Here is a 27,524-nt window from a genome sequence, read left to right on the forward strand (position 1 = left end):
GCGATTTAAACCCAAATACTTTTTCCTACGCTAACAACAGACTTGTGGCCACTAAAACCCCATCAGTATTTTGCATAAATGCAAAACATGATGCAAGAACTGATGCGAAACCAGAGGCTAATTTTCCAAACTCTTCTTGCAAGGAAAAAGTATTTATATTTTGCTAAAGTTTATATGCAAGCCACATCTATATGCATAGTACAGGGTGCGGCAGCATAACTTCCTTTTTTCAAAACTCAATAAAAACTATTGTATGCATCGGAAAATATTTATTTATTTTTTATAATGTAGGTACATGTCTAAAGTTTTTATTTACATTGTTTTGAAGATCAAGTCTGTTAGGTGACGTCCCCCATTCTCCATACATTGTGTAAACCGATTTCTGGCGTTTGTCATGACTCTTGTTAGCATAGCAGGTGTTATGTTGGCAATTTCTTCTTGGATGTTGTACTTCAAATCTTGTAGGCTTCTTGGACGGTTCACATAAACACGGGATTTCAAAAAACCCCATAGAAAAAAATCACAAGGGGGCAGATCGGGAGAGCGTGCCGGCCATTCCAAATCGCCTCTAATTGAGATAAGGCGCTCTGGAAAGTGTTCCCTCAAAACAGCCATCGATGCTCTTGAAGTGTGTGCTGTTGCACCGTCTTGTTGGAACCAAGTGTCCCCCAAATCCAAATTTTCTAGCCGTGGGAAAAAAAAATTCTGTAGCATGTTTACATACCGGTCCGAATTCATTGTCACTGTAACCTCATTTTCCTCAAAAAACCAGGGTCCAATAATTCCAGCTGAGGAAATTGCACACCACACTGTGAGTTTGGGTGAATGCAAAGGCTTTTGATGCAATTCTCGAGGGCTGGTGTCGGGCCAGTAGCGCATGTTTTGTTTGTTAACCGACCAACACAAATGAAAATGGGCTTCATCGCTAAAAAAACAATAGCACCCTCGGGAACGACATCAAGAAGAAGCTCACACGGGTTCATTCGAGAGTTCCTGCACTATCGCCATCTTATAGGGATGAAAATGAAGATCATCACGAAGAATTCTTCTCACAGAACGATCGGATAGTCCAAGGGCAGATACGTGTTTGTGCACAGAACGCCGTGGCGATCGCAACATTGACGCTCTCACTGCTTCAATGTTCTCAGGTGATCTAACGGGCTGAGGGACTCCAGTTCTTCCTTTTGTCGCACTTGCAGTTTGTCTGAATGTAGTGACCCATGTAACAATTGATTTGCGGTCTGGGACGGGAGCCAACGGGGCTAAATTAAAGCGATTCCGAAATGCACGCTGTGTTGCAATAATCGAATATCCACTTGAAAAGTAAACCTCAACGGCAAAGGCACGCTCCTCACTATTCCAACGCATGATGGCGACTGAACCGTGTCGGGACAAAACTTTACAGTATACCCTCTTGAACGAGAGCACTAGCGCTCCGCTATGACATCAACTACCTGAGTGGCGCGCATTTTAAAAAACGAAGTTATGCTGCCGCACCCTGTACAATGGTGTCATCCTGTTATATTTCTGCTGAATACTGCCCTTCGAGATTTACTATCTCCGTAGAACAGTTTGTAAGCTGGGAACCTCAATGACGAACACACTTATTGAAGCTCAACACTGATTATGCCTAGAGGCAAAGCCCCCAGGCTGCCGTATCAACGAACGGTGAATTCGATGTGTAATCGAACGGCCAATTTATTGGCCGTTTGATCGCCGTAAAATACCTGACCTTATCGATTTCGGCATAACGAGATATATAAAAAGAAAATAACTATGTTTGTAACCCTGCTGCATAGATCAACTATGTTCCGATCATTCGCAGATTTTCATAACTTTTTCAAATCTCCAACTAACCCTTACCGAGTCTACCAAATCGATGACAAAACAAACTGATTGCTTAAGTATCGGAAATATGTAAACCTCTTCGCATTTAGAAGCAAATGTGTTCTTGGAATCAAATCTTGAACTCGATCAGGCTGCACATTGTGTCAGTGAACGAAGTCCCAATCGCAGTTTCAGATCATTTAAAGTGTTGAAAAATAATAGACCAGTTTATAAGAAAAAACCGACAACAGATCGCCGAATTCAAAACAGGACCTGGCAGCAGAAAGGATCTACAAGAAGTATTGAAAAACGAGAAAGATAAGGATCTGAAGTTATTGAAATTGTAGTACCTTCTCTGATCACGAATTATTCCTTTTGGGGAGCGGTAAAGAAGTTTGCTAGGACGATCCTGCGCGAGTCACCAGTCCATTTGTCGGAAGGCAACTGGGGGAGGAGGCGTTTTTCAACCAAACCCCGCAGCTAACAGAGGAAGAATTATCAGTTTCGATTCGTACACCAACTGATTCGCTTCAAAGTTTCCGATGTCTTAAGTTTTTCGTAAGACCACATTGGCTCCCGGTTTTGACCTTATTACTAGCAAAATAGTCCAAGAGCTGCCAAGATTTGCAATCATCCAATTGATAGATATATTTAGCTGTTTTGGGAGTATTCCATGACGCATTCCTTGAAGCATTTGACAAGTTTGGACATGAAGGCCTTATCTACAAAATCAGGGAAAAGTTACCTAAGGCAACCCCTACATTCTCGAGTCGTATATGATCAGCAAGAGATTTGTTATTCAACAAAAACTTTCACCTGACGAGAATATAACATTAAAGCGCGGGTACCCCAAGGTCCTTGGCCCTGTGCTTTATTTGATATATACTGCCGATTTGTCCACAATGAGCGCCTATTTACTTCTTCCTTCGCTGATCATATAGCGTAACTCTGCACACATTTCAATCGTAGTGTTGCATCTCGAGACATAACATGAAAGAGATTGAGCGATGGTTGGCCCGCTGGAGAATCAAAGTAAATGAAACAAAGTGTCAGTCATTCCACCTTCACATTGGATAAATGAACATTTCCCCTAATTAAGTTTAGCGGCGCATCCATTCCTCAGTCTAGGGAGATAAAATACTAGGAATATACCTAGCCAGAAGGCTGCTTGGGAGAAACACATTGAGGCCAAAAAACACAAATTTTCCAAGCTGCCCTTGGAATTGTACTTATGGTCAGACCTGATGACAAGTCGGGGAACGGGCGGAAATTCCTCAAGGGGCCGAAATAGAAATTTCAACAAATCTCGAAACCGGAAACTGGACGCTTGAGGTACTATTTGTCAAGAATCATTTGCACAAATGCCCTGTGAGTTGGGGCTTAAAAAAGCAATCAAAGTCTACCCTGCTTGTCGTACGAGGTGACTAAGCGAAGTAAGATGCTGTGACTCTGGAGAGTACTGCTCTTGCAACACTTATGACAATGTGCTTTTGTAGTCTGGAAAGCCAAGTGGTAGCAGACGTGAATCCGATGTCGGATGCTTTCTGGCAACTGCTACAAGGTGCGTTTTCTTTACTTGGGGATTGGTTCCCGAAAGCATTTTGACTGGAAGATTCTGGTCCAGGTTAAGCAGCAATACAATTCTACAGTGTTCCATACCAATGGAAATTGCCGAAAAACTGGCGAAGGATGCATTCCGGAGAAACTAGGAGCTGTTATCAGAGCGACAAATGGTGGTGCAACGTATCATGTGCTGCATTAAGGTCTCAGAAAAATTTGAAGTCCAAAGCTTCGTCCGCCTGGGTTGCATCTTATCATTTGTTTTGTTCGGAGCGTATGGAGGACTTCAATAGACTATGATATCTTTTCTCAAACAGCTCGACCAAGTTGACTACATCAGTTTGTTCTCTCACCGATATGAACTTTGGTGAAATGGCTCTGGATTTGAAAAGAGAGCCAAGTAGATTTGGATTAAAGATAAACACCAACAAAACCAAGGTTCTCAATATGATGTTTCATCGTAATCTCCCTATCTAGATTATTGGGCAGATAATCGATGGCCTCAATGAATTGTAGATCTAAGGACAGTGGTTTTCGCCGACGTTGGTACCGGGCTAGATGTTGCTCGTAGCATCAACAGCGCTAGATCTCATTTTGCTGCTTTGACTAAAATCTGTAAATGCGGTTATCTCAACACCAAGATCAAGTTGAGACTGTTCACGGAGGTATCACCTGCAAAGTGATCTCCACTATCGGAACCTGTGTGCGTCATATCATCATATTCCAGTTGCAAATTTTAAATGTCTTCATTTATTGATATACAGTTCCCAATTATCAATGAGGTACAGCGCGTATACCACACCTACGCACCGTCATGAAATGTGTCTCAGTTCCCTCTAGTACTTCCCGAGAAGCTTGCATTTCTCCTCCACTGTTCTACACTATGTGTCTATAGTTGCCATTCACTCGTCGGCCATCTGTCCTATCCACTGCTTTCTGATCAGGATGTCTACAGGTATGTGGTCTGTGTGAAGATAAGGTTATCGTATCGAAATTGTGTTAGGGGAGCCTACGCCGATGGCTTGACCTAAGCGAGTACTGGCAGGGCTGTATATAGAAATTGCGGGTACAGTGTGAAAGTTATGGGGAAAACGGGGTCGGGAAGGAAATTCGTACGGATCTGGATTGAAAATTTTGCAGGGTCTTTATTGTCCCTTTTTCGTTGAAATTTCTTTTTCGGGCCCTTGAGAAAACTTTGGGCCATATTTTGGAAAAAGTAGCGAAAGCAGATTTAGTGCTATATCAAATTCAATGCTGCCGTTAAGGATATTCAACCAACTAAAGGACAGACGGCAAATCACCTAATGACGTGAGAGAGGCTGCAGTGCGGAAAAGCATCCATAGTGTTCGCGAGCCTGTCTGGTACAATTTACTAGGTCATCAAACTGTATTTGGTTATAAAATTATTTATAGTTGCTGAGGAGTATATATTTGTTCCTCATTGATAGTGATGAGTTTGTCAGAGGTACACTGTGAAAAAAGACCGTCTACGGTCTACATCAATGTGGATACATTTAAAAAAAGATGATATGTTGAATATTGTATGAAAATTGACTTTTAAATAAATAATCAATCAGAAGGGTAGTATCAAGATATCAATTTTTTCTCATCTAGCATTAATACCCCTTTGTGAAGTTAACAGTTAAAATCAAGGCAAAAATCAATGGCGTCATTTATTTGTGAACTAAGCAATTAAGCCTTATCTTTTTTTCAAACTGTCAGAGAGTGTTTCTACTATTCGATTTGCATAAATAGTATTCCAAAGTGTGTTAGTTCAACATTGACTATTGGACAATGCTGGTCATCAAATTCCTTTTCACAGTCCTTGTACTAGTTAACGGTTTTTCATATCCCAGTTTGGTGGTTGAATTATTCAAAGATGCTCCTACTATTGTTGTATTTAATAGAAACCCTGGAGACATGAAAGGAGACTTCACCTGTATAACGAAATCCTTGCAAATCCCAGTGATTATTATTTCCCATCGAATATTGGAGATATCCAAATTTATTCACAAGGATTTCATTGCTGTTGTGTTCCTTTCTGAACCTCATTGGATAATACTGGAAACGGTTTTTAGGACTGTGGAAAATGAAAAACCATCGCGATTGGTTTTTATTTTCCCGAATAATCTGAACAATAGGAAAGTTATTTTGTTACCGTTGTTTCATCAGTGCTTTAAAAAGGGTATGCTTAACGTGTTGGCACTAGTAGACGATGGGAGATCTGACAAAGGAACAGAGATTTTCAGTTACGTACCATTTCCCAATTTCAAATTATTGAATATGACAAATGTTAAAAACATCCAAGATTTTTTTCCTGATAAAGTGAAAAATTTGTATGGATATCCAACACGAACAGTTTTTCGATACGATTACCCACGCAGTTACCTTCGCCTAAGTAGTCAGGGAAGCACATCGGTTGAAGGATATTTGGGCAAAATGATTTTCACTTTCGCCGTCAAGTATAATACGAGCTTAACAGGAATGGATCCTAAGAATAAGTTCAACAAATATAATGTCGCGAAAATGGTAGCCGTGGGTGAAATTGATTTAGCTCCAAATTTCATAATTACTATGGAAGGAAGAAGCAGAGCTAGTTATCCTTTGGGTATAGTGAATGTAATTGTGGTTATACCGCAACCAAAGAAGATTCCTCGGTATTTGTACTTGCTAAGGCCTTTTGATCTCGGAATTTGGATCGTTCTCGGGGTTTTCTTATTTTATGCAGGCGTAGTGGAGTTCATATCTGGTAAAGTGACGCTAGCTAGGCTACACTTAATTGAAGCCTTCACCAATATTTTCCTAGGCTTGTTGTACCAGGGCATAAATAGGCGGGTCTTCAATCAATGGCGGTTTTCGATTATTCACGGACAGATAATTGTCCTAGGGTTGATTTTAGTCAATTTTTACTTAGCTTATTTGTCATCGTATCTCACAGTAACACTTTATGATAAGCCCGCAGAAACCTATGATAAAATTCGGAGTACAGGCTTGAAAATTATGGCGGAAAATAGAAGCTTAGAACTTTATACAAGACTCCATTGCATTCCTGATGAATATGAAGATTTGTATTTTGCTGTTGATGTCGAAGATCTACTAAGCCATATAAGGAGCCTAAATACTTCCTACGCTTACGCTTTATCTATGGATCGAGTAAATCTACTAAAGAACCGTCAAAGCTTTTTTAGGAAGCCATTATTAGTTCCCACAAACATATTTATAACACAATATGCGGGAACGTGTCCAGTTTCAAGGGACTGGATTTTGGGGCAGAAATTTGATGAATTTATTTGTGATGTGCTTGCCTATGGGCTGAAAGACAAATGGTTGAAGGATGTTTCTATAGGAAATGATGAAAATGTATCAGACAATTACCGATTAGAGTTCGATAGTGACGAGGCTGTTGAAGCAACAACCTTGAAAATGGATCATCTGATGTTTTCGTGGTATTGCTTAATTCTTGGTTTGTTAACAGCATGCGTTTGTTTTTTGTTTGAGATTGTCGCATATTTGTTATTTGAATTATATTTTAACGTAAACTGAAGCTGAAAAGTCAAGTAATAAATATATTTCTAGTGTAGGACTGAAAATAGTTATTGAATGATTTTGTGAGAATTTCACCTATTCCCGTGGAGAGAGAAGCAATATCTGTTTATAGAAATATTTTGTGACAGATTTAACATAAAGGTTTGCTTATTTAAATGATTTAAAAAAAATTGCAAATTTCACGACACGATTTAATGTATTTTTCGCCCATATATAATTGATACTATTAAAACGGTTGTACTTAAAGTGAACCTGCTTTTATTATTAGAATCTTATTAAGTATGAAAGCGTAAGCAATGAAAATCTTTATCTAGTCTGCACCGTATATCCTCCTTATACCACTGGTCTCTATATTTCCAAAATGCCGAGAAGATTATATGGATCATCACCAAAACATTCATTTGCTTTATTTTTATCTAGATCCAAATACTAGTGTGGAGGTTGGCTTTCAGAATTTAATTGAAAAGAAGAGTATATGCAGAGAATTAACTAATTACTATTCGCACCTAATAGGTCATGTGATCTATATGTCGAATCTATCTGTAAGAGCCGGTATTGATATGTGTTTCTAGGAGGCAGTTGTTTTGAAGTCGCCTGAGCCAGCCATGGGAAAATTAGAAATGGAAAATACAAGTTGTGTTTATGGCTTCGCAGTATCCGCATAATTTCGTTATTTTCGTCTTCACTTGAATTGACGAGAGATTCATTTCCTACCTAACTTCCTTCAAAACCTCCATTAATAAACGTTCGCGGAGCAATCCGACTGGATCAGAGCCTTGACAGGTGTTAGAGTACTTCATTCAAAACTGACACTATACTACTGTAGAAGGTAACGTGGTAACGATTGTCCTTTCCGGAAATGATCTTCATTGCTGAAGGTCATAACTATATTTCTCTAATAACGCAAAACTGGCATCCTTACAAAATGATATTATCCCAAATGCTGGTTCGCATTTTTGGTAGTTTTATAAGGAATTATACTTCCATATTTCATAATGATCGGTTCATTACTTTTTGAGTTGGAATTCCCGCAAATGTTTGAAAAGTTCCCTTTCGGATATGAAAACATTTCTTCACTCTTCATTACTAACAAAATACAGCCACCGCAAATGAAAATTTATAAATACGCTATTTAAATTGCGCAAGATTACGTAAGGACATTAAGCGAGTACATCCTGGGGGCTTAAACCTGAGACTGTACCCTATAAACGCTCAGTTCCGCGAATTTTGTTTTGAAATTTTTATAGGATATTCTGTAATGTATAATGTAATAAAACGATTCTAAAAACCTCCTAATGTGGTTTCCCGCTTAATGCGTAACCTATCCACTGTCACTTCTGCCTTTCGATCATTTTACGCCACGTCTGTGGGCCAACGAAGTTCTTCGCTTGTAAAAGTATGTGGTCAGCTTAAACGCAAACAGGTGTTGACGATTTATAGTGACAGGTGGTCACTTTCCATGTGCTACGCAGAAAGAAGACTAACACAGAACAGTCTCAACTTCTTTGGTGTTTATCGTCAGTCCAATTTTATTTCCTCTCTTTCAAAATCCAGAGCCATTTGACCAAGGCCCATGACCCGATGAGAGAGTAAACAGATGTCATCAGCGTAGTGGAGTTGTTCGAGGAAAGATGTCATCGTCCATTGAATTCCTCCAGCATGGAAAATGTCCCCGATAGTAAGAAGAAATAATATCGGTGACAAGATGCAACGCTGGTGGATTCCGCTTTATACTTCAAAATCATTTGCCTATCAGTTTCTCCGGAATGCCCTCTTGCAAAATATCCTCCCTGTTCATGCTGTCGAAAGCTGTCTCGAAATCGATGAAGAGTTGGTGTAGCGAAGATCTGAACTCAGCGCAATGCTACAAAATGATGCTACCAAATTGCTCTTTGTTGATCAAGGTTTCCAGATGTTTTTTGATGCACTCTGGGATTATTTTGACCATTATCTTTGTGACGACAGGGAACACAAAAATACCTCAATAATTGCCACACTCCAAACGGGATGCTGGAATCTTAACGATTATCTCCTTTTTCCACTCAGGGGACAGGCAGCACGCAGATACTCCTGCAATTGTCTTACTCAAAACTGGTGCTCTTCTTTGGAATCTTAATGATCATCCCCTTCTTTCACTCTCTGGGAAAGGTCTGGGATTCCCAAGATTTCCGTACGAGTGGAAGCAGCTCTGCGGGGAGACCATCAAGCCCAGCGGCTTTACTCCATCTTAATGCAATGATATTAGAAATGATTTCTCATCTATTGATGAACAGTCCGTATTAGCATGTTAGGGTCCATTTCATCCACAAGAGGATGTGATACGGTTTCGAATATTGATGAAGTGCTCCCTACACCTCGTCATCGTGGCTGTCTTTTTACAGGACCATCATAAGATTTGCGGTCACATGCAAGTTCCTTTGTGATACGATACACACTTCTGAAATGATTATGTTCTGCGGCATTTTGCGTTTGCCTGATCAGCGCAATAGCAAATTCCCTATTGTCGTGGCGCACCCTAGGCTGAACTTCTCGAAATTTCGCTCGGATCGGAGTTCAAGCGTTCGTAGCGATCAATAGAGCCTTCAACCTCCCTCATCGATATTCTCGGGCGGGTTACTCAGTTTATCTGCCGTCCCACCGGCAAGATAGCTCTCCCGATTGGTATTAGCGTAAATTTGCCAATTGACCAATGTTGTATCATCGAAAACTTATGGTAGAGACGTTTCTTCTCGCGAACCGTCATTCCAAAGCCAAGTATCTCGGTTGATGAACTGCTTACCAGGCTTGGTGAGATCATTTCGTTTCTTTTCTCATGAAATTTTCAACATTTATTGTGCAGCGAATCGGTGCGTTCTTCCCGTTTTTTTATCAGTCGCTTGATTCGCAAGACAGCAATCAGCGGCCGATGTCGAGGGGCGACGGTTTCACGGGAACGGCTTTGCAGTCATGATAAAATGCTGGCATCTTATGAAGGTATAGTCGATTTGTGTTTTACTGATCCCACAGTAGAATGTACCAAGATGAGACAATCGTTTGATAAACCATGTATTGACAAGTACAAGATCGTGCGTGTTCGTTCAATCTACTATGCGCTTGCCACTCTCATTACGTGCTTCAAACCCTTTCCCCAATGTTATCTGCTGCCTTATGCCCCTTCACCTGTGAAAAAGTGAGCCATGCGATCATCTGATATAATTGTGAACTACATCAGCCGATTGTCAAATCGTACCACGGAAATCCTCAGAGATGGCGACGCCAACACCATATTGAGTGTGTGGACTTCCAAAATAGAAAATATGGTAGCCATTTATACCGCGTTTGCGCTCTATGTCAAAGCTTTTGCCACCAACCAGCGTATGTGTTTGATTCGAACTAATTCACTTAAGTCCTTACGTCGTCCATGCATCAAGGGACTGTGTTTGTTTCTGGGAAGCCAGCCCGCGTCGACTGAGGTCAGCATCCCAGCATTTTTCCGAGGCTTTGAACTCAATATGATCATTTTTGTTTCTAAAGACATTGAATGCATTTTCTTAGTGGGACATGGGACAAGTCCAACTATACTTTATTTGTCTCTTTCCCTAATTTCGACAATTTATTTTGGTTTTATTGGGGATAGTACAAAGTATGTTTCCTTTATCTGAGCTGGAAACCAGCATGCTATGTAAATAACATAGCGCAGTTATTTAGACCAGGTTAGTTAACCGCGTTCTTAATTCGATTAGGTTTGAGTACAAAAGCCCTACTGCCTGTTCGATATCAGTTGGAATGTTTTCATCTCAAGGTGCTGAACCATAACCCTCTCCAGGGCCTTAACGAAGGGGGAGCAGAAATATGCTCCAATACGATTTTTTTGGCAAAGCTGATACAAACTGTAAACATGAGATGGGATCACCACCAAAATGGCTTTGCACACACCGCCAGTCATTTCATACCAGCCAGGTGACTTGTAAGACCTTGGTCCATGCTCGATTCTGGAGCACTACAGGGGAGAAGTCCATTCCACCCCTTTAGTTCGTCAGTTTTCCGAACAAAAACTCACCCAGCAGAATATAAATACTATGACACCATGTCAGCATAGGCCCATGTTAATTTTGGCAATGCCGTTTCCACTTTCTTATTCAGAGACAAAAATACAAACTTATATATAAATATAATAAAAAGGCAATCGACCGGATAACTTCTCCATCCGTGTAGACGGACAGTAAATACTAACGCAAAACCACGAAGCTTGGATGGAGGCCTACATTTATTTTGTGAAAACAAAACTTTATTAAAAACGGTTGCTAACGAGTCGTCATCTGCATGTCAACTACATGCATTATTCTCAGAAGTAGCTACACCAATTGAGACAAAATTTCATTGAACTATGCAAACTGCGTGATTTCATTACACGATTTTGTATCGATTTTAGGGGGTGGTGCAAGCGAGTGGGGTATCAAATGAAATGCCTCGATTAGTGCTTTAGATTGCGAAGTATTGGAGCAAGGGGTTAAAAAGCGCAGTACGCAGTTTCTCTCATCGTGATTTAAGGTTACTTCCTTCTTTAAATCACGATGCAGGAAACTGTGCAACGACCCTGGTAAAAAAGGTATGCAGCGGGTAATAAAAAATACGGGAAAAATAAGAAACAATTACTGAGTAATTAGTAGAGCTAAAAGTTACGGTATAAATAGGGGTAGTTTAAAAAAGGCTAATTAATTAGGTGGCGGTCAAAGGGTAGTATAGGTCCCAGGGCGAAACCTGGATTGGTACCCACGAAGGAGCATAAAACCTGGAAAACGCCTGCTCAACCAACACCAACAGCTCTACTACCAAACCCTATCCCCACCTCCACGTGGTGATCGCTGGGAGTTCTTTCTTTATGAAAAACTGCAGACGGAGAAGGATGAAGGCAAGTCTCTCGTGCCTAAAAACGGGACAAAATATACCAATTGGTCCTCCAGGTTGGGGGTTAGGTAGGGTTGACAACCCTACACGGAAAACCGATATTACGAAGCCACGAAAGGAGCCTCGGACAGGATGGATCTTACAACGACGAACCCGGCAGCGACAACGGATTAACGATTTGCGCATTTTCTCATGGAACGTGCGCTCCCTATACAGAGATGAAGCTGTTGAGCAGCTAGCCGTTACCCTGTCCCATTATAAGGCTGATGGAACAGCGTTACAAGAGATGCGATGAACAGGGACCGGTTTCCTGGAGAAGAGCCGCTACACCATATATTATAGCGGCCATCCAGTAAACCATGTGCTCGGAGTTGGTTTCTTAGTCTGCCAAAAAATGAAACTTGCTGTTATCGGCTTTGAAAATATAAGCGAAAGGCTATGCAATTGAGCGGATCCTCGAAGCCTGTTCCAAGTATGATATCAAAATCATACTTGGAGATTTCAACAGTCAAGTAGGGACGGAGCCCGTATTCAGGCGATACGTTGGCTCCCATAGCTTACATAGGGATACTAATGATAACGGATTGCGCATTATCCAGTTAGCAGTATCACAGGAAATGGTTGTTGGAAGTACCTGGTTTGCGCGGAAAGCGGTTCACAAACATACATGGGCCTCTCCGGACGGGGCCACTTTCATCCAAATTGATCACGTTCTGATTGAACGCCGCCACCTCTAAGCCTTGATGAATGTCAGAACATATAGAGGGGTCAATATAGACCCGAGAGGTACAAACCTTGGATGTGATTTAGGTCATAATATGGAACATGAAGCTGATGAGTTTGGTAAGGGTCATGCCATTATTAACAAAACTTTTCGTGCTTGACGCGTCGAACTCCCGGTTTCTAACTTGTCTAATTTTTGACTGTTTCATGAACAAAGAGTTCCACGTTACTATGTACTGACCAATACTTCAATGTTTTGTAAAAGGATGACATCTGTTTTATATTTTCCCTAGTTGGCATCCATTTCCTTGTCTGGGCCATGACCTTCATCTTATTACCAGTGGCCTTAATTCACTTGTAAAGTTTACACTAAGCTCTTTGAAAGTAGTACGAGTTAATGTCATTTCCGCTATTAGTTCATTAAACGATAAAGCACTTTTCCTGCAGATCATTTTTTTTTATTGCGTATCCGAAAGCCAACCCATCCATTAGTACACTTTGGAGTAATGAACCTCGAGTTGTTCTGAAACGCTGGTATTTTTATAAGCGGAGGAATAAATATACGGATAGCGGCGTTGCATGCTGTGGCATTTACGTAATATCTACGCCCAAAATGTTCCCATATAAAAATCACTCCCTGAAAAAGAATGCTTCTAGTTTTTGCTTTATACAATTAGCTACTGTGTCTATATTCAGGCTCTCACCGTGTTACTGCAGTGATAGAACATATATAATAGTTCACACCAATAAAAAACGTTCGGTATAATTCCCATTAATACTGCAAGGTTTTAGCGATTTGTGAATCTATTAAGATATATCTCAATAATTCAAACCGATAGTCACCTTCATTCAAATGATATGCTCTTCATTATTTTATTATACTTTGCCACTTGCATTTCCCTAATCCAAGCCCATACAATGGTAAAATTCCTCTGGCAGAAACTGACCACACCACTTTTTTACTTTCCCTTGTAACCATTGAACTTTCAAGTTTCGCATCGGTTTAGATGTATGTATCTAAGAATGCTCAGATACACCTTCAATGCTGATGTTTATACTTAACCGACTTTTATTTCAGGTCGACCCGATGTTAATGACCTTAACAACAGTTAAGACTAATCTTCACAGTGTTCAGGAAAAAGCAAATCATTTTTAAACTTTAAGTGAAGTATCTTTCACGCAAAAACTGTTCCACTTCGGGTAATCAATGCTTCGGAGCCATTCCGCGCTTGCAGTTGGTAATTTATATTACCATCATTAATGCATAAGCGAATGAATGCAGCGAGTTTATTGATTTAAGAATGAAATCGCATTGCCCTAGTCAACAGTGGCCATCAAGCAATTTTTTTAATATTCAAAGTCAATGTTACTCGAACGCGACCTTTAGATTCACATTGACTTCTTGTAAAGGTTGAAATATGAAATTTGGTGAAGATCGAATTTCAGATTGTTTTATCTTTTATCAAAAGCTCATATAGTTGATATGCATATGTATGTACATGAAGAGACATAATTAGTAGGAAAAATTTAAAATTTTATCATTGCCTGCAAACCGTGAATATGCATATTATTCGTATTCTCACGGAAGTACAAAAACCCTACAAAAGTGCACAAAAATTTATATCTATTTCCATGGATAAATAAATATGATGGTCAACCGGATATTGAAAGTTCCGAGTTCGTGCTGATTTATTTCCAATTAAATTAAGAAAATTAGGTAACTATTAAGGTGTTATTCCGTGAAATTTGTTAACATTGGTGAGGAAAAAAGTATTTTAATATTGAAATTATTCACAAAGTCATTTTTTCCAAACTTACGGTGAAATGTAGCGCGAACAGTCGCAATTTCAGTTTTTAACATAGGGGAATCATGAAGAACAATGTTCTTTCTTCAAAGTTTTAGATAAGAGAACATTTCCTTTATGACTTCTGGTTAAGGCTCGCTCTTCTAGCGCCTTCCGAGATAGGTTCATTTTTCGGATTTAATCCTCACTGTAGCTTTTTGGGGGTGTGCGCTTAGCTAGCCAGCAGTGTCAAATGAATATTTAATAAAGCTTTTATATCTTTACTTGATTCTAAATTTCACCTTTTAAGTCCCGTAAATATTCTACACGCCCTCAAAACCATCACACGGAGAGTTTCATTTGCCTGGTTTGTCACGAGGATGACGTACACAGCAGCCTTATTTTGGAATAGGTTTCACAAGCAACCCTCTTTGCATTATAATTTTCAATATCGAGCTTTTTCGTACATCCGCTGCTCCGAATTAATCAGAGTCCACTTGCTTTATACTAGAGAGATATTTCTAGAGACGCATCCTTGACTAGCTTGGCTAAAAAGAATCCATGGTGAATGTTTGCTACTATTATTATTCTGTTAAGGGAAGTTGCACTGCGTCCTTAAAGAACTATTGTGCACCTTTTACTGGTTATAGTGTACCTATTAAGGAATTTTAATATATTCCCTACTTCCAAATATTTTAAATCGGCATCTGGTATTTAGTATTCTCTCAGGTGCTTCGACCTACTTCTCATAAGTGCCGGACAGTGTCCCAGAATCTGTATTGATGTTTCAACACACTCAGCACAGAACCTGTAGGCAGTGTGCGTAGATATCCCTAGCTTTCCCAGGTGATAATTTAGTCGTAGTAACTAGTAAGTATTCCCACTATAATCCGGAATTTCTTCTTGATGAGAGTTAAACAGCCCTTTGTGCGCTTGGATTTGTGTCTTCCCACAAGTATCCTGAACTGCTCCATTCCTGGTGGGGTCGCCTAGTGTAGTTCCCTCAGGCGTTCCTCTTCATTTTTTAATATCATAGCCACGAAGCCGTTTCCGATTCCGCAGACGCATTTTAGCCCCTTCCTGACCAATTCGTCGGCTGCTTCATCAGTTTGCCCTGTTTCTCCAACGTGTTTGAAATTTCTTATCGACGTGAAACCTCGTTGTTATGCGCTGTCAGTGCATTTTTGTACCTCGGCTAGTTTCCGGTTTGGTTTTCCCAGTTGAAGAATTTTCAGTTCTCATTCGGGCTGGGTTTCTGTTCCACCAGGGTATATTCTTTATTATCCTTTTCATTTCGGAGTTGCCCTCAATGTCGAGTCTGATTACTTTGTGATCCGACATAGAGGGCTCATCCGACACCCTCCCATTCTTGACTAGCCCGTTCACCAGAATATTGCCTAGAGTTATGTCGAGTAACTCTTGTTTAGTGCTGGTCACGAATGTTGGAGTGTTTCCTATGTTATATATTTCTAACTTTTTTCTAAGAATAAATTCTAAATGCTGACCTGTTTGACTGGTGCCGCTGCTTCCTCAGACTTTGAGATTGGCGTTGGCATCGCAGCCGAGGAAAAGTGGTAGCACCCTCTTCACGCACTACTTCACCACTCTAGCGACTAGATCCTGTGGGATCCGGATGTGTCTCCTGAGAAGTAGCCCGATGCCATGACTGTCTCTTGATCTCTTCCCTTGCTTCCAGTGAGACTTGGACAGCCACAAAGTCTCTCTTCACGAACTCTGAAAGACATATGTATTTTCAATTACGTTTAAGAATGATGCAAGTTCTTGGTTTTACGTAAGAGGAGTCACAGTCATGCTTCCTCCGTGCAGAGCATGAATCTGTTCCCGGTGCACCCAAGGCTCCTGAACCAGTACTATTCCAATGTTGTCCTTGGAACTTGCCTTTGCAATTACTGCAGATGCACTTTTTGATTGGTGGAGATTTACCTAGGCTATCTTAGTGCTGACCATTGGCTCCATTAGTGCTTGGAGCTTTTCTCCACTATTGGAGTATCACCCTCCTACACCGACATGGCGCTTTCCTGGACATCGCTGTCTACTCTAAACCCTAGAAGATCTAGGTTTACATCGTCCAGCTTCTCTTCTTCATTGAGCAGTAAGTCAAAGTCCCTGCTTGATCCTTTCCTTTTAGCTTTTATGTGTTCCGGAATTCTTTCGGAGATCTCGGTAGGTTTTCCACCTCCGAAGTGTCCTATTTGCTCGTCTTTTCCTTGATATGGCAACTTCCACGTTTGATCGTTTCCATAGATCGATCATCCACCACGACCGTCAGGAGTTTACCCTTGCCCCCCACCTTGTTTCTGAAGACTCTCCATAATCGTTTATTATCATCATTATCAACGGCGCAACAACCGGTATCCGGTCTAGCCCTGCCTTAATAAGGAACTCCAGACATCCCGGTTTTGCGCCGAGGTCCACCAATTCGATATCCCTAAAAGCTCCATCTCAGGCAGGGTCTGCCTCGTCTTCTTTTTCTGCCATAGATATTGCCCTTATAGACTTTCCGGGTGGGATCATACTCATCCATTTTAATTAAGTGACCCGCCCACCGTAACCTATTGAGCCGGATTTTATCCACAACCTGTTGGTCATGGTATCGCTCATAGATTTCGTCGTTACGTAGTTTACGGAATCGTCCATTCTTATGTAGGCATTGTCTTGTACAGTAAGAGACAGTTTTTGTAAGCTAAAATAGACTCTGTTGGCTGGCAACAACCGTGCGCGGATTTCATCATCGTAGCTGTTATCGGTTGTGATTTTCGACCCTAGATAGGTCAAATTATCAACGGTCTCAAAGTTGTATTCTCCTATCTTTATTCTTCCCGTTTGATCAGTGCGGTTTGATGTTGTTGGTTGATTGGTTTTCGGTGCTGATATATATATTTTGTCTTGCCTTCATTGATGTACAGCCCAAGATCTCGCGCGGCCTACTCGATCTGGATGAAGGCAGTTTGTACGTCTCGGGTCGTTTTTCCCATGATGTTGATATCGTCAGCATAGGCCAGTAGTTGGGTGGACTTAAAGAGGATCGTAGCCCTCGCATTTACCTCAACATCACGGATCACTTTCTCGAGGGCCAGGTTAAAGAGAACGCATGATAGGGCATCCCCTTGTTGTAGACCGTTGTTGATGTCGAATGGTCTTGAGAGTGATCCTAGTGCTTTTACCTGGCCTCACACATTGGCCAGGGTCGGTCTAATCAGTCTTTCAATTTCGTCGGGATACCGAATTCTCTTATGGCCGTATACAGTTTTACCCTGGCTCTGCTATCATAGGCGGCTTTAAAGTCGATGAATAGATGCTGCAACTGATGTCCATATTCCAACAGTTTTTCCATCGCTTCTGATCTGATCTATTACTGATTTGCCTGGAGTGAACTCTCTTTGGTATGGGCCAATGATGTTCTGGGCGTATGGGGTTACCCGTCCTAGGAAGATAGCGGAGAATGTCGTATAAATGGTACTCAGCAAGTGATACCTCTATAATTGTTACACTGTGTGATACCTCCCTTTTTATGTATGAGACAGGTAATGCCTCTTTGCCAGTCGTCAGGCATTGATTCGCTGTCCCACACCTTGAGCACCAGTTGATGAACCACTTGGTGTAATTGGTCGCCTCCATATTTAACCAATTCAGGTGTAATTTTATCGGCTTCTGGCGACTTATGATTTTTAACCCGATCAATTGCACGGACTGTTTTTTCTATACTTGGTGGTGGCAATATTTGTCCGTCGTCTTCAATTGGCGGGACCTCCCACTCGCCGATTTTTTGGTTGCTCAGTAGTTAGTTCATCAAAGTACTCAACCCATCGCTCCAATATGTTCATTTTGTCGCAAATCAGATTTCCCTCTTTGTCTCGGCAGGATGAGCATCACATAATCGTGTATGGAGATCCCCATTCTGGGCAATTAGAAAGCCCCTAAGATATTCCGTGTCTAGTGCTGCGGCCTTAGGAAGAAATACTGTTACCATATGTGGTCCTGGTATATCATCTCCAGTACATGTTGACAGTTGTTCTCTTTCTCAGCTTGGCAATTTAGGGAATATAGTCTTGAGGCGCTCCGCAGTGTCCTCTGCCTCGCAATCAACCAGTATGTGACCTGTTCGAAAGCGTATACCGGTGAACTCAAGCTTCGTAGTTTATCACTTTTACTTGTGCCTGACGATAGTACTTCTCATGAGCGAGTATTTGCTCGGGAAAGGTTTTTGATAATATGGCCAATCGAATGCCTGCACTAACGTAGCTAATGACGGACTTTCTGATTCCCCCTTCACAATTGAACTACTCGAGATTTCCCCCTCTTGGGTTTAGGTTTGGGGTTTTTCGGCAGCATTTCCCTCAGACGGTGGGACTCGGTTGTTGTTCTACACCATGAAAATTTTTGAACGCATTTTGGACAACTATATTCACGATATCATTTAAAAAATCCTGAACCAAGTCGCATTTTTCAAGAACTATAGAATTACTGGGCATAGTTACTCATGGAGAGACACCACCATAAGAAGCATTGCTCTCTCTGTATCGTTTGCTTTGATTTAGAGAAGACCTTTGACCGTCTGTCATAAAAACTCATTTGGTATACATTGGGGCAACACCTAGGGGCGGAGGAACTCATGCGCTGGATGAAATTGTTGTACGGTGATTCAAACAGTAAAGGTCAGTACAGTAGAATCCAGATAATTTGTATGGTCTACGGACTGACGAAAATTAACTCTCTCTCTCCCTGACCGGCAAATTTGTACGAAGTAGCCGGAAATTCGAATAATCAGTATACGTATTATCGGGATTCCACTGTATATCTAAACCACTTTGTGTTTCTGTCGGTGTTCATCAAGGAAGCGCCCTCTCACCACTCTTCTTAATTCTTCTCATGGAAACTGTTATACGGGACATCCGACGTTCAGCGTCCTACCCACTGCTCTATACAGATGATATTTTCCTAATGTCCCACAATAAAGCTGATCTCAAATAACTCGTTTAAAAGTGAAATGATCGTTTCATGTATCACGGTGTGAGACTGAATCTGAATAAAACAGTGTTTTGATGACCCACCTCAATGAAACAGACAATATTAGTGTTACTGTCGAGAACTTAGCAATTTAAGTAGCTTTTATCTATTCGCTCATCAGGTTAAGTTGGATTCGTTCATCAGGTTAAGTTGGACGTTCTACAACTAGTGTCCTTTGTAATACATGCACCAGGGAACGTTTCGATCCCTAAATCTACCCTATTATCATTCACCCTATCGCTCTCTACGTTCGAAGTGCTGGCCGACTATCAAAGATAATGAACGTCGCCAACCGGTAATGAAGACAAAGATGTTGCGACGGACCATAACACGTCAAGATCACATCCGAAATATAGACATTTGGACCTATCTTTGAAAAAATTCAAAGTAGGCGTCCAACCATGCCATTGATGGTTCTTTACAATTTGCGTTGAAGAGAATTCACTAGCTAAGATTGAATTGATCCACGAAATCAACAGAAAACGACTAAAACGCTAACTACAACAAGTCTCTCAACTCTACGCGCACCGAACCTATAGCATTAAATCCTGGCCAGTTGAACTCGCTACTGAATGGGACAAAGGCGGAATGAAAAGAAGAAGTGTGAGAGTTTTATATCAATGTTTCACCTGCAACGGGGTATTTCGGAAAAATCGGGGTAAAATTTTCGAAAAATCTTATCGTTAATAATATTCCTTCTTCTTATCGGTGATACTCCCCATACTGCCTTATCTAGACGACGTGGAGGGTTTCAATGGATGATGATATTTTTATTTAAATACCTCCATAGATGACATCTGTTTGCTCTGACACTGAGTCACGTTACGTGGCTAAACGGCTCTGGGTATATAGAGGAAGGCAAACAGGGTCGGATTGGAGATAAACACCAACAAAAGTAACGTTTTCAGTCTGACAGGTTAACGCTCTGTTCTCCTTAACACGGAAGGCATTGATCAATTTGACTATCTTGTCATGGTCGTTTCTACCGACGGTGTCACCCGACTCGATGTTGCGTGGTGCATTAATAGCGCTAAATCCGCCTCCCCTGTTTTGTCTAAAGTAGAGGTTGTCCTAAGCCAACGTTATCTTTCTCCTTCATTAACACTTGTCTGCGATGTATCATCAGGGCATTCTGGCCCAACACAATCTCAAATTGAGAACTATGTATGGCAACGTGCAAGCCAGCTCCTGGTGGAAAGCCATATGTAATTTTCCGAAGCTCAGTTTTTTAAAAATTCGGCTCATCTCCCTTTTTCCGTTCCGGGAAATATCTTTCTATCTTTTTCACACCCATTTTAGATGACTACAGGTACGCCTGTGCATGCCCTGCAACGAATGCATACGCGCTCTGTCACATTTGTCTCAAATTGGCAATTTTTGTTATTTTTTGGAAATATTTATTTCTGTTTCAGGTTTTAACGCCAAATAAAAGGAAGTTTGTTGGCTTAGGTTCCATGTGTCACCATTATTTCCCACTTTCTTTCGACTATTGATGCGAGGGTTTTGCGAACTTTATAGTTAGTTTCTTTTATTGTGGAGATACAGAACTTTGGTATCAGCGGCTGGTTACAGCTTTGTCTACACTTTTTCTGTCTCTCCCCGAGGGTGCGGTTGTGTCTCCCGATCATGAATACTTGATCTAATGATATACTAATAATATATGTATATGAACTTTCTTTGCAGATTAGTTGACTTTTCAAGTATATGCGGGCTACAAGCGTGAATGTTTGCAGTATTCTCCCCATTATTATAATATCCTTGTTCAGCCTTAAACTTTGTTTGTAGGACCTTTTTTCGATCTGATGAGCTATTTACTCCAGAAAGCTTGTGCACATTTGATATGAACATCAGGAAATCACTGGTCTATATCTTTATTACTATTACCCTGACAACGATTCAGAGTATTGATAGAGAATCGCTTTCATCGTCAAATTGGTATTTTCGAGATGAAAACACCAACCATTCACCTATATATAGTGTATGGGTGTAATGGATTTGTAATAATTCGCCCCCTGTAATATATACCCAATCTTTGATCTAGTTGCAAAGTAACATATGTATATCTCAAAGAATGAAGTGATTTGCCAATGCAAATTAAAATCACCAATTCTGCGGTTGCAATTTTTGCTCAAATCAATCACCAGGCGTGCCGACTGTGTTGATATATAGTATACATATATATTTCATTATATGTCATTCATTCTGGAAACTTAAATCTAAAATACTGAAGTTTATATACCATTTTTTACGACTACAATTTAGCTAAAATTAACTTTCTTCACTTTTTGGGATCCAGAATAATTTCTCTTGAAAATATTCTCGAATAGAGATGTCCGGACATTTTAAACAGGCAGGGCTTTTATAGAATATTTACCTGAATTTTGTGAGTGTGGGATAGCTACCTGGTTTAAATTAAATTGTTCTTTAACTTATGAGAGATATTAATCCCTCTTAAATGACCCACACCCTTAAAACCTAACTTCCTCTACCAGTTACCAAAAACCGGTTGCAAGTCAACCATCAAGTCAAGTTATAATTTGCAATTTTAAATGGATTTTGTTTCAGAAATTACCTGAAATTTCTACATTTATGACTTGACAGGATGAATAACATACACAAAAGCATCAATGATCTTTCACCTTCCTAAATTAGCATTTTATGTAATCCAGATTTTTGACACTATCGTCCTTATTTTCTTCAAAAACAGAACAAGTTCAATGTATTTACCGTATAAAGCAGGTAATTTTACAGGCACTACTCAGTTACAGAGAAGTGCCTGATCAAATACTTTTGCAGGATTACCCCTAAACCCTATGCACCTTAAGGAATCCGACTTTTTGACTGTATAGGTTCTGTTCTGCCTTGTGCCATAATACATGTAATTCATAAGGTAGATAATCCTTCAAAATATACCAAATTATAGACTGAGGCTACATTTGATCTGCAAGGTCCTTAGCATTCAGTATTCATTTAAGTTTCCTATCGTAGATCTTTATCACAAATTGCAAGCTGAAAGTATCTTTATCTAGAGAAGGTGCTAATTGAATAATTATATATAGCTAACTTCAATATGTGATGTGAGGCTCCATTAATAATTGCTGAGGGGAAAAAAAGCTATTAATTTATGTGAATTGTGTGAAAATTGTGAGTGATACAAATGGAAAGTGGTAAAATCTTTAGTATAATGTTCAGTTGATAGCTTTTTGTTTTCTATTTTAGTATAATAAGTTTGGTGATTTCTTGATCCAATGAGATGGTAAAGCAAAGATAGAATCGGCTTCCAGTATAGTCCGTTTTATTCCTAGCCTTGGTTGCTGATAATCGAAAGTGATATTGGTTTACAAGAATAAGAGATACTTGTATTATTATATATAAAATGAAAGTAAATCATAGGTCAATCAATAATGATACAACGAGTAGAAAAAATAACATGGTTGCAACATATTACCTTCCACGTACTAACGAACCGTCATTTTATTTGGTTTACAAATTACATTGCTTTATTGGATTCTTCTTAACTTTATCTAATCTATTTGAGAAAGAAGTTGAATATTTTGGTTAATCTGGGCAGTCCTCATTCACACAGGACATCATCACAAATATCGGTGGTATGAAAACAATTGTAAGATTTTTCCATTTTTGGCTAAGTTTATTAATTTGATCTTATACTGAAAAAAAGAAAATAGTTCCTCAAATACGGTGCATATGGGCAACGTATCAAATTATTAAATTTTAGGCTAAAATAGAAAAATGTTCCGATTTTTTCAATCTAAAACATTGAATAACAAACATACTCCACACTTAACAATTGTCGTTTGGAATAGCAGTCATATCATGTTATATGCCACTTCTAGGAGCGTTTTGTTACGCTTGAATCTTCCGAAGTAAGTATAGTCGGAAATAGTTTCGGTTTCTGTCAACTCTGGGCCACGCCTGTATTGGTGCTGCCTGGTGTAAAATTTGACCTAATTTGCAAAAAGCTCTGTTTTTTAAGGTTTTGTGTAAAACAAACTTTTAAGATTTTGTGTAAAACGAAACCTTATTAAAATCAGTTTATTGTCTGTCCGTCACACGCATTTTTCTCGGAGACTGTAGCAGCCAGGTGGAAACTGTGAACGCTCATGCATACAATGAGTTACATCCTGTTACATCGAATTTAATGGGAGGCCCTCATACATGCAAAAGGGGGGTGTAAGTTTTTTTCACCAAATATAGTCAGTAGGGATATCAAATGAAAGGTCTCGGTTAGTATTTTCCGAAGTTGGTCTTAGTTTTGACATTTGTTGGAAACTGCCTAACCGAAAAATCTGAAAAAAATCAGGAGGCCACTATATGGTGGCTAGGCTCCGAAAAACCTTTGAGGGGGCGTTAAACTGGCGACCTACCGACGAAGTACCAGGTGTCGGTTTTGTGTTGCGGAACATGTTCGAGGTCAGTGACCACGGATACGCTTCGAGTTTCTCACGGAATCTACAGTTCCGAGCATACCGTTTCACAACTTATTCTGAATTCCCAAAGGGTTACTCACTTTCACGATTGAATAGTTTTTTTCAGTTTGGATTTTTTCTGAGATATCGCACAAAATTAATAAAATCAAAAGCTGTTAATTAGCTTAGCCACCAGGGCTTGAGCGAACCGTGCACCTCCACACTCTTCATCCCAAAATTCAAAGGCGATCCCTCTAATCACTCTCCTCTTCTAAGACTAAAACCGATCTCCTGTGCTCTGTCCAGTTGCCAGCCTCCATCAACCAGTCCCGGTAGTTCTTCCTCTTGCTAACCACGACCTTGAACTTCAAAATTGAACGTCGGCACAGCAAAAGTGACAACTACAAGCACTTGCATTGCGTTACAAGTTTCTTTTTTTAGTAAAATTAATTATTTTAAATATTAGATGTTGAATATTAACGAATGTCGGCTAAGGAGAGTTAAAGAGGGAATATTACATAGATTACATATTGAATGCATTCTCTTGTCGGATTGCCCTTGGAAAAGGCGAATGAAACACCGCTCATGTCGCAAAGCCGCGGACACTATAGAATTTGACTGTCTCTTTACTGTTTATGGTCGGTCTTTCAGCTCTTTCGGTTTGTTATTATGTAGAACGGATCCGTGTTGTCATCCGCAAGTGCCAATTCGGTAGTTTCGAACGATTCATTCTAATGAGCCACGTTTACATGGACAACCAGTTTACCGAGTTATAGACATTCTTCACATCGAAAGTCACTGACATAAAGTACTCTTTTGGCCCCGTGACATTTCTCGCTACACCTTTACCTTTATTACATTAACGTGAAGCAGCCTTTACTGAATTCAGAGTATATATCAGATAGAGCTTTTTCACTTATCTGTCTCTAGCAATCTGTTGGAGATTAATTATTCTGGGATCCTTCCCTTGGTATATTGGGTGCTATGTTGAAGGATCTCCATGTCGTTTGCTTTCTTACAGTAACAAACGCTGCTTTCATTTTTTAGGGAATCCTTTATTGAGGCGTTTTTGTACGGTAATATATAGTAAGTGTGTCTGGCTTCGTTTGGATAGCAACTTTCACTACTTTATGTTTTTAAATTTGGAAGCATATGAATGAATATTTTGAATTTTTAGCTACATATAATTGGAAAAACATGAATCATAAAAGGCACACGTAAGGGTTCAGGTCAGGTTTCATTTGCATTAAGATGTTGGTATACGTTGTTGTCTTAGTTAGTCTTAGTCGACATGGCCCGATTTCTCAATCGGTTCCGTTTGGTTGGAAGTACCTTTTGCTTATAGTTCTTAGGCATGAGAACTTTTTTCAGGGTTGTGCCTATCTTTCTGTTTGGGTTTTATTTGTTGGTGTCACTTTTTCCGATTTGCTGGCAGAGCTGGAAAATTTTTTGTGGGCAGTCTTTCGTCATATCGTTTTTTTTATTCAGACCTAAGTTCAATTTTGTTGATAATTTGATCCAATTTACGCATGCTTGCATCTTTATTTTCAACAGGTTGCAAACAAAATCATCATAATCTCAATCAGTATGTAGTAGTAGTAGTATCAGTTTCGAACCGGACTGAATTACCAAAAATAGCCTACTGCGGATGCAAATGGCTTCCAAACGATCGGTTTAACTTCCTTTCTGATAACAGGACTAAAAAGAGTAGTAGGTCTACGCCTACCAAAAAGCCAACCCACACAGCGTTTACGGAAACAATTTAGAAGGTGATATCGGAAAAGGAATACGCCTTGGGTCCTGCCTTGACCAATGAAATAATTATGAATCATAACAGCCAGGAATCGGTCTGCTTGGATTCTTCATATGCTGAAGTAAAGAAGAGCCCACATTGTGATCGGAAGAAAGCCTATTGGGGGGGTTCTTTCTTCCCCTACCAAGGCCCTTGGAGGACAAACAGGTCTTTGCGTAGGCATTTGCTTACAGTTTCGCCATAATAAGTATGTAGAGATTGGACGTGACGAATTCAATGAAATTCTGCAGATAATCCGTAGTTGCTTCATCTGCAACTCATGAAGAATGTTGGGCAGATTGTAGTAGTACTTTCTCTAGGAGTATTAGATAAGAATGGAAGGGGGACACGCCACGATCCTTTTGGGATCAGTGACTTATTAATCTTCACTGACGGCTCAATTATGAAAAACTGATTAAGCGCAGGGGTATTTTCGGAAAACACAATTATGGAACTACCCTGACTTTTCGAAAAATAACGATGGGACGGGATAACTGCATCCGAATCTGTTCCGATAGCCAAGTAGAGTTCCCAGAATCGATTCTTAATGCTTGGGGTGCTACGCTCCAAACTAGGGATCCATGGACTAAAAAACGAGGGAGTAAGTTGCTCCTCATTTAGTCCGGTCCACCATCAAGTGGATGGGGACTTAGGATCCCGCAGATCCTAAACAAGAGTTCCCAGAGTTACAGCCAAGGTTACATTATATAAAGATGGTTGTGTGGAGCTACCATCAGTTACTGTCGAAACTCGGGCAATTGAACGAAACATTCCTGACGAGGGGGGGGGGAGACACTCGGATATCGCTGGCAATGTGAAGGATAAGTGATTTGTTCACCAAGGATCTGACTTCACAGTAGGGGGACCAGAGACAGTACTTGGAGTAGGCCAACCAGTGTAATCTACCCTGAAGGCTAAAATTTGCGGGGGTTCCCGCAGCCGAATGGGGAAAAATCCTAGGCCTTTAAGGAGGGAGATATGGAAAACCTAGTAAGACCTGCAATGAGACACTGCTCTTTAAACTACCACATGAAGAAAATTGAAGATGTGATCTTGGCTTCATGCAACCAATTTGAGGGAAAGGCGAAGCCAACCTTGCATTTCATAGGCAAGTCCCCCCCCTCCTCAGGCCATAGATGCATTAATCCATGAAAGGTTTTATTCGTTGAAGAGTGTGTGCAATCTCTGTCTTTGCAAGACGTTCTCACATTCGCAAAGACCTTGCAACGTCGCAGGTAGGAAGCTGTTGGTTGGGCGATCTTAGGGGAAAGTTCAGTGGGCCTAATTAAAGGCGTGAGTGTTAACCCTGCTAAAATTTGAAAAAACTATTGTTTTACCTGGTCTCCTAGATTGTTGTTCCGAAATTATTTGGTTGTAAGCTGGAAATTTACATTATGTATTTTTCTGTCAATTATGTGATGAATGTTTTTCGGAGTTCTCGAGCTGAAAAATATTACTATATCTAAAAAAATATAGGGACAAATGATTTCGTCCAGGGCAAAGGCAACTCGTCAGATGCTGCCTCACCTCTGCCTTGGGAGCAGCGTAACCGTGAGTGGCAACAGATGGAAAACGCTCCTTATATATTCGGAATAACACGCCAAGGGTGCGAATTATATCCAAGTGGTCCGGTCCAATATCAAGTGGATGTGGACTTAGGATCTCTCACTTATCCTAAACAATTACTATATCTTCTGTCTTTTATCTTTTCAGTTGGACAGCTTAGACACAAACTCGGGAAAAACTCAAGGACGTAATTCGGATTACCTAACGAAAATCATGACAAATTGTTTTAAGAATTCAGCTAGTCACAAATATACGATGCCAAATGATGTTGATGAAAAAGATAGTTTTTGTAAAGAAAAATTCATACTTAGCTATGAAGATGTAAGTATCACTCTTTTAATCTAGAAATTTTCGTTTATATCCAGTACAGATGTATCTAATTGT

General features: G+C 40.2%; 1 protein-coding gene across 5 annotated transcripts in view; it reads left to right on the plus strand.

The window, feature by feature from the left end:
* Positions 1-27,524, plus strand: part of LOC119661256 (progestin and adipoQ receptor family member 3) — a 116,925-nt gene that overhangs the window by 81,242 nt on the left and 8,159 nt on the right. For all 5 annotated transcript variants that reach the window (XM_038070504.1, XM_038070502.1, XM_038070505.1 and 2 more), the window contains one exon: positions 27,288-27,461. In XM_038070504.1, the coding sequence (XP_037926432.1) occupies positions 27,288-27,461 (174 nt within the window). The remainder of the gene's footprint in view (positions 1-27,287; positions 27,462-27,524) is intronic.

Source organism: Hermetia illucens, chromosome 1 (genome assembly GCF_905115235.1).
Source record: "Hermetia illucens chromosome 1, iHerIll2.2.curated.20191125, whole genome shotgun sequence".
In the NCBI taxonomy this organism is placed as follows: domain Eukaryota; kingdom Metazoa; phylum Arthropoda; class Insecta; order Diptera; family Stratiomyidae; genus Hermetia; species Hermetia illucens.